The sequence below is a fragment of the Actinia tenebrosa genome, unplaced genomic scaffold (genome assembly GCF_029948245.1).
Source record: "Actinia tenebrosa isolate PJP-AT-01 unplaced genomic scaffold, QUT_ActTen_1.0 PGA_scaffold5__44_contigs__length_20552954, whole genome shotgun sequence".
Taxonomy (NCBI): Eukaryota; Metazoa; Cnidaria; class Anthozoa; order Actiniaria; family Actiniidae; genus Actinia; species Actinia tenebrosa.
Genome location: NW_028292582.1, coordinates 14,283,083 through 14,292,071, shown reverse-complemented (window position 1 = coordinate 14,292,071; position 8,989 = coordinate 14,283,083). Strand labels below are relative to the sequence as shown.

The following is an 8,989-nucleotide window of genomic DNA, read 5'->3' as shown; positions in this document are numbered from 1 at the left end:
TTTATTTTCTCTTGTATGTATATATTCCCTGATCAACCAGAGTAATATTGGATGGTTCATCTTATACACTTTTCTTGACAAGGTGATGCATTATTGATGTCTCAATATACTAGTTCTCATTGAGGTGGAGTCTAAATTTGTTCGTAAGATCATTCTAATTCTAGCTTTATCAGCCGGCTTTATAAGGAGTAAATGGATATTTTTCCCTTTTTGTGGTACGAAGTAATCTGATATATATTGATCACTAAACATCATTACAAAATGACGAAACAGGAGCGCATATATATCGCATATGTGTTTTCAACTGAGGTGTGAAAATGGTCCAAAATCGAATGACTGACTGAGAAAAGAAACTAGTGGTAACGGAAATTTATCAAATCTAATAAAGGGTTCGTGCCGCTCTTTCACAGCAACAGCAACAGCAACAGCAACAGCAACAGCAACAGCAACAGCAACAGCAACAGCAACAGCAACAGCAACAGCAACAGCAACAGCAACAGCAACAGCAACAGCAACAGCAACAGCAACAGCAACAGCAACAGCAACAGCAACAGCAACAGCAACAGCAACAGCAACAGCAACAGCAACAGCAACAGCAACAGCAACAGCAACAGCAACAGCAACAGCAACAGCAACAGCAACAGCAACAGCAACAGCAACAGCAACAGCAACAGCAACAGCAACAGCAACAGCAACAGCAACAGCAACAGCAACAGCAACAGCAACAGCAACAGCAACAGCAACAGCAACAGCAACAGCAACAGCAACAGCAACAGCAACAGCAACAGCAACAGCAACAGCAACAGCAACAGCACAAACAACAACAACAACAGCAACAGCAACAGCAACAGCAACAGCAACAGCAACAGCAACAGCAACAGCAACAGCAACAGCAACAGCAACAGCAACAGCAACAGCAACAGCAACAGCAACAGCAACAGCAACAGCCACGCAACAGCAAACAGCAACAACAGCAACAGCAACAGCAGCAACAGCAACAGCAACAGCAGCAACAGCAACAGCAACAAATTTTACAACAACAATGACTAAAACTATGACAACGCTGACGAACAAAACCTTAGTCGACAGTCCTCGTAAAACAAATTCAGACCAAGGAGTCAATGAGTAATGTTCAATTTGCCTTATTTAGTTGGCTGTGCTGTTTTGCATGGTCAGTACTCAGGTCTTCATCCTCCAAGAAGGTTATTACGTATTTCTCTATCACGCACCGCTTACCATCCTAATAAATAAGACGTACAACATAATTTTTTTAATATAAAAGTCGCCCACTTCACATATTTAAAAGACACCCAGCTAAAAATCTTCGATAAAAACCTACACAGATGTAGTCTTTCTAAAAATTTCTTTTGTATGACTTTTTAAGAAAACGACGACTCCTACTCAAAAATTATGTTGTACGTGTTGTTTTAACTCTTCGAGCGATAGCAGTTCGCCGGAAGATATTTTACACAAAACAAGTTAAACCGATGGTCATAATACCGATAGTTATTGATCTACCCTACGTATTTGATATCTTTATTCATGACATCGTCTCCTGTTCTATCAAACCTCGTTTTATGATCAGAATGAATGTATAGGGAATAATGTGGCAGATTGATAACAAATGATGTCCATCACGGCGTATGGATAATCCGATCAGAGGGAAAAAAATTTTTTTGGATTAAATAGACTAATCAACAAGAGAAGTGAAGAGGATGAATAAAATCAATCGACTGAGTAAATGCTTAAATAAATAATGTAAATAGATTTTTTGGTCAAGAACAAGCAATCAATCAAAGAAATACTCTTAGATGGAATGGATGGATGGAAGGAGGGAGGGAGGGAGGGAGGGAGGGAGGGAGGGATGGAGGGATGGATGAGACGAGATGGATGGAATACAGGCAGGGATATCACAACAGTCTTACCAATTCTTGTGGGTTCAAATAAGATCCTCAAAGACGATGGAACTCACTGTATAATCGGCAATAAATAACAGACTTCCCCCCCGTACTGTCTGATCTCACTTATCATCACACCGGGCTGACTGTTTGTAATATACACACACAACATAACTTGTCTAATATTAACGCGAGCAACCCAATCCTGGTCAGCGTGGCTGCACGGCAGGAATAAACCGTACGTCTTGTCTTGTGGCAGAAAGATATTCTCTTCGGGTTTTTCTGAACTTAATTATGTTTGTCAAAGTACAATATACTTTTACAAAAGCGCCAATTAACCAATATACGAGAAATAAGATGTACTTTCATTAGTGGTTAGCCCATGCAATGATCAAGTAAGTACAATTATCACCTGAATTCGATTCCTGGACTCGGTGTCTTACGTGAAAGTTATTTATTTAGTTCTCTCCTGTGCTTCGAGGGTTTTTATCCGGGTTCTCCTGTCTTCCACTCTCGAAAAACTATCTACTTTCAAACTTCAATCGACGAAGAACTACTTTTCTTAAGAATTACGACTGCTAATTCCCATTAATTAGCATTAGTTTTTAGCTTGTTCTCGTTCATCTCGTGCATGAAGAACAAGTGTGAAATGCTTACTAAGCTACAGGCGTTTGTATAGGGAGCCGTAAATTTAAAAGTATATTTAATGATGAGAATCGAGAGCAAGGGACGAAAATGATGCACTAACTTCTTAACCTAACTCCAGACATTCAGGCGACTTGTAATGCTATAATAGATCCATACAATACAATTAAAGCATACAAATATTTAACCACATGTATGGAAGGGTTCAAGTCTTTTTATTCTGATGATTATGATTCACGCACTTAAAGCTTTCAAAGTCTTCAACTTTATCTGTCCGCGTAATATCTCCGGCAGCCAGTCAAGCTATTAGTGATGACGAAGTGGTATTTATAATAATACCGATCGACAACGAATGGTATATAAGCATGCATTTCATTTGTTTATCACTCCAAGTGTAATGACTGTTCGTTAGCTGTTTTTTTAGATTGACCTGCTGTGGTATTGTGTTGCCACTTTGGTACTTTGGGTAAAAAGAAGAACTAGGAGTTGGAAGAAGGATTTTAACATGTTTTTGTTAATGTCACTTGAGATAATTGAGCTTTTGTACATCATTACCGACTGCTTGCTGAGAAAATGTACTTTTAAAAAATTGATTTAAAGAGATCGTAAGTTTGAGTCGCAGATAGGAGCTTCCCTGGTCCGACAAGATACATATCAGGTAAAATATTCTTAATATTGGTAACAGTAAAGCACAAGGCAAAGGAAGCGGCACAAGTTGAAGAAAAAAGAAGCCGTGAACAAACACTTGTTTTGAATCTGAGGTACGCCTTTTTATCTGTTCGAAAACGAACTCTTTATTATAATGTTCGTAATATTGTACATAGTTGGTTTCATTTCCTATACTAACCCAATCTTTTGCCGTCTTAATAAGATGTAGTGCCATATAGCCTAGAGCACAAACTATAGTACTATCTATATGTACGTTGTGTGCTACTCAGGAAACTGTTACTGAGATGAACCAGCAAAATACTAAAAACTAAACTCTGATAATTGTTATGCGCATATTTCAGATATGATAACATGCGCGCTTTAACGAATTTATAAGTTGATTTTTTTGCGCGGAAGGAGGAAAATCGGAGAATGATCCGAGAAGAACCAACAAGCAACTCTATCCGCTGCTTTCCCTCAATTGGATAGTATTCCATTTTAACAAATGCCTTGCGAATATATAAATCCTTTTTACAAAATGCGCCACCTGAAACATTTCGTATTGTATGTCTAGCGACATGTCAGAACGACTTCGTGTAGTCGAGTTGACAAATATATATGATGGACGCAATTTCTCTCTGGCTCATTGTAGTTCAACCCTTGGTGATCCATATTTGCTATGCTTGCTTCTGATCGAAGTCGATAGCTATCATAAACCTGATTGTAATTTCTGTAACATCACTGAACGCGTGCCCTTTTTCCGTTTTGTCTCTCGCCCACGTTTACCATGTTGTAAAGTCGGAAAAATGAGTCATGTTCTTGGGGGCATAAAATGTCTTGTCAAAATATTGCAATGTGGGTTTGTGTTAATATAATTGTCAAACAATTGCGGCTTAATCAGTAGACGGAATCGTAAAGAACTGAATCACAATTAATGCCCGGGAATGTGACAAATGTCGCGACATTATCTTCTTTCTCTTTCTTTTTTCTATTTTTCCTCCTTCCTTCCTTAATTCTTTCTTCCTTTTTCTATGAGTTTTCTTTCTTTTTTTTTTTTTCTTCTTTTCTTTCTTTTCATATTTTATATTCCAAATTAACGGCCACTATTTCTTTGTATTTATTCAGCGTTTTTTTAAGCTTTCTTTCTTTCTTTCTTTTTTTATTTTTATTTTTATTTTTTCTATACTTCTTTTTTCAGTTCATTCCAATACCAATATACTAACACTCTGATATATATAATGGTATAAAAACAAATATTGGAAATAGGATATATATTGAATATGTTATGGCCAATGTCGATGTATAATTTGTGAAAACAAATTGTTTTTAACACCACTGTTGGCTCGTTAGATATTAATGAGGAATGCTTCCTTGGAGGTTTTACTGATTTGATCATTATGATCTACCGACTTTGAAAAAACAAGATGCGAATCCTGATTCGTCACTGTGATCAATTATTAATATATATTTTGTACCATAGCTAAAACTGAAGCCTTTCCCTAGTTTGGCTAGGTATTGTGCCTAGTGCACAAACCAAGCGCAGCTTGAAGATTCTCCGCGGAGTTGTTGCTGTACGTAATTGTCCAAGCTGCTTGACAGGTGGATTTTGACATTTCTGTCGGAGGTGAAAAACCATTTAAGAATTTGGTTCCTTACTAATAACAAGATGCGAAGATTTTTGGTCAAAATTTCCATAAGTCGTCTGAAATATTATTCATGGGAATTATCGTCAAGAAAAAAAAAAAAGCATGAAAGAGTGCGTAGATTTTTTTCTGAAGCTTATTTTTTGGCATTTTTTCTTTATCAATTACACAAAGGTCCGCTTATGCCAACAATAAATTTATTAGATAACGGTTGAATATATGGTAAGATTATCTCTAGGGCAATCGAAGATCTACTAGGCTCTGTACACATGAAATAATTTGTTGCTAACAGGAAAAATGTCATAACTATAGACCCTTGTTTGATGACATTTGTCGGTACTAGGGAACGGGATTGGTTCGTTTGCGATAAGGAAGAAAAACATTGCGTCAATTGACTAATTAGCCTATAGTTAACGATTTGTTGACTCTCATTTGTCAATCACCAAGATAAATGAGCAAGAAACAGCGTAAGCACGGCAACAAAGGGAGGGTAATGATAAATAGTGATTGGTTGACAGGCATAGCCAGCCTATCTATTCAATTTATACAGTCATATTTCAATTGTAAATGTAGGATTCCAGGTGACATTTGATGTTTGTCTCATTTCAGTGCTGCTGTTGGTGTCATAAATATTGCTATTTACATTGGATGCGAAGAAGATGAGATTTAGGTGAAATTTGTAATCAAGGAGAATACATAAGAATCAGTAACCGAATTGTTTGGTGTATTCAATTCACTGCATAAGCTGTCAGTTATCTCGGCTCATTCTGTTCAAGTACTCTTCAATAACTTCTCTGAGTGGCAGTATTTCCATGTATGAGGCAAGATAAATATTCTGCTCAAGAAAACTGTGTCATCTGCAGCACATCAGTTTTACCAGCTAAGCTTTTGAACTGGGAAAAAACAAGGAATTTCATCAGCACTTGTCTCATCATCGACTATGAGGAATGACACTTTAGAAGACCAAGCGATGTCCGCAACAAAAGTAGTTCGCCTGGTACTTTACATCACAATCTTTCTTTTTGGTTCATTTGGCAACCTCCTCGTTATTATTGTGGTACGTGCAAGAGGCCAGAAGCGAACGTTTCACGATTACTTTCTGCTTAATCTCGCAATTGCCGATTTACTTTTCATCTTGTGTTTGCCGGCCGACATTTACGTCGAAATGACTATGTTTCCATTTACAGAGATTTACTGTAAGCTCATTTATCCATTGACTACATTTGCCTTTTCTTTAAGTATCTTTACTTTGACGTCGATGGCTGTAGGAAGATGTTACATCATGAAGCACCACAACAGGCCACCGATCAGAGGGAGAATCGTTATGTTTTGGATCATCCTTCTTTGGATGTTTTCAATTTTATGTGTGCTTCCTCTCTCGGTCGTCGCTCAATCAGCTCCTGATGCGTGTCAAGAAGATTGGCCTGAAAGGAGGTATCGATTGGCGTACACTGCTGCACTTTGTGTCCTTCAGTACATTGCACCTCTATGCATCATTGCAATAGCCTATGTTCACATAGGAATACAGTTAAACCATAAGAAACCACCTTCAACGGACGATAACAAAACAGCTCAGATAATAGCTTTGAGAATAAGACAGAGAAACATTCAAATTATGAGGACTCTAGCTGTTATCGTTGTGCTTTTTGCTCTTCTAATGCTGCCGCACGAGATTGCTTGGCTGTTGATAGACTTTGGCCGACTAGAACATGATCCATCAGTCCAAATACTGATCAAGTTTTCCCCCATTCTCACCTATCTTCATAGCTGTTCTAATCCACTCGTTTACGGGTTAATGATATCACAGTTCAGAGATGATGCCAGGAAGTGTCTTTGTTGTGTCAAACTAGAAGGTTTTCCTGAATGCTACGAACACGAAAATGCGAGTAGAAGGAGCAAAACTGGCACAACATCACCAAAACCTGAAACCAAGCTAGTAGAAAGAGATCCAACACAAAAATCATCTCGTCCTGTAAGTGGGACTTCCTCAGTGTATGCAAATAAACCACGAGTAGAGACAGAACTATTGATAACTAAACAATACAAGGGTATTTGCCAGACCAAGTTTAAAAAGAACAGTAATGCATAAGAAAAAGATATGAGTCGACAAGTGTGGAAGCATTTGAGCCTGTTTTATTTTAAATGAATCGATTGAAAAATAAATAATGACATTCAGTGAGACGAATTGGAATCAACTGGCATTTTACCTTTACCTCTTTATTTTAAGCGACTTGTAAAAACGTAAGTGTTAGAAATATATTGGATGTTAGGCGAAGCAGTCACTATAGCAAAACCCTGTAGAGATCAAAGTATCAGGGGATCAAGGGGGGGGGGGGATGATGTTTAAAAATACTTAAGGGATTCGCTTCCCTCCGTGATACCAGCTGGCCTAATTTATTGCCCTCCCATCCCCTTTCGGTACTGATGTTATATATTGCATGACTTGCAACATTTTGTATCATCCGATATATTCAAGTGTTTAATGGATCTCAAGACTAGTAACATATCGTTCAAGATACCTTGGATCTCAATACTAGTACCATATCGTTCAAGATACCTTATAAGCAATGAAATCATCAAGAAAACGTCGTTATACAACAGTGAAAAACTCAGGCTATGAGTTTTATTCTATATTAGCTATCGTCTGGGAATTTATTAGTTCGTAAAAGCTACTGATTTTAAATATTTAAAAGAATATAATAGACAATAATTCTAGTAAGAACAATAAAAAATTTACCAAAATGACATGAAGCAAGTTGTAACGCTTTTGCACACTGAGTGGATTTTCACATGCAAAAATTATACTGTCAAAGTTACACCTTCATTTCTCAGCCAGGAATATAAATATCAATGAGTTTTCTATTTTTTCTTTTTTTTTTTTTTTTTTTTTTTTTTTTTTTTCCTTCATTTTTTTTTTTTCCTTTTTCTTTTTCGCTTACCAATTTTACATTTTCCTAATGATGTAAGACGACTTTTATGCCGCTAATATTCTCACTCAACCGCTACCACTTCACCTGTCAGTTATCTAGGTATCGCTGGAATTTTCTTTCATGCCTAATGATAAAAAAAACGAGTTTTTCCGCTTGGCTTAGATAAAAAAGTTTACTCGCAGGTTTTAATTAAAAGGATAATTCGTAAAAGAAAGCGACACAGTAAGACCGACTTTTCCTCGGTAACATGTTTATAATTGAAAGGGAATCAATTTCCTGTGAGCACTTCAATTAAAGTTATAATACCATAATACATAGTCCTTGGCTAAAACAAAAATATCCCCTACAACGGTAATTATGAAATCTCGGAATCTAGAAGCAATAGTTTAACAACGCGAAAAAAATTGAAATAAAGATTATGAAAAATAAAGCTAGATCAGAGTATTTGTATTGTTTGACAGTTTTGTTTTAAACTTCAGAGTGACAGCGCAAAAATTGCTAAAATGAATGTTTTTATACGAAATGAAAAAAAGCAGGATGTAATAATAACGTGATTTTGTTGGTTGAGAACAGCCCGCAACATTTTAGGGTAATTTTTAGGGCGTTTGTAGTAAATATTATTAACTGGGTGTGAAAAGGTTCCAAATATGATACTATTTGTATGTGATGCACGGGATAAATTGCTTTGTGTAACATAAACAAACTAGTGCAAAAACGAATATAATGCGTGCGTCATCACTCAAGACTAAATTTCAAATGTACGACTTTGAAAATCTCACGGTACGGACGCGCTGTGGCGTGATCGTGACCGAGACAAGCATTCTCATTCTCATGTGGTTTAAAAAAGATGTTATCAGTTTTTCTTCCGTGAAGGTGCGGTTATGCAATCATACGAAATGAACTCAAGAAAGTTGTCATAGTGCAAACTGTACTTGAAACAGCTTCAGCAGAGCTCATGACGAATTTCTTATGTCTTGTTGAAAACCGTTTGACACTGTTTGCCTTTTGTCAAATATTTGCCAACACTTGCACATGTATGTTTTCAGTAAAGTGTTCCAGACTTTTTCATTTGGAAATTGCTTTCCTTTTGTCGTGGCCCTGGGGAGTTTCCGCAATTCTGCGTTGAGACTATTAGGGAAAATGTGGAAATGGACTTCGCGACACCATACTATTGCAGCATCATGAGACTCTCAATCAGCTTATCTCTTGGCGAAAAAAAACCCAG

At 37.1% G+C, this 8,989-nt stretch overlaps 1 protein-coding gene across 2 annotated transcripts; it reads left to right on the top strand.

Moving 5' to 3' along the window:
• The first annotated feature begins 2,948 nt into the window (after window positions 1-2,948).
• On the top strand, window positions 2,949-7,164 carry LOC116297093 (somatostatin receptor type 5). 2 transcript variants are annotated; one of them, XM_031705250.2, is made up of 2 exons: window positions 2,949-3,201; window positions 5,444-7,164. In XM_031705250.2, the coding sequence occupies exon 2, from the start codon at window positions 5,775-5,777 to the stop codon at window positions 6,921-6,923; it is 1,149 nt and encodes a 382-aa protein (XP_031561110.2). In that variant the 5' UTR covers window positions 2,949-3,201; window positions 5,444-5,774; the 3' UTR covers window positions 6,924-7,164. The 2 variants fall into 2 exon arrangements, with proteins under 2 accessions (XP_031561110.2, XP_031561107.2); XM_031705247.2 differs by having other exon boundaries at window positions 2,949-3,304.
• Window positions 7,165-8,989: the final 1,825 nt, after the last annotated feature.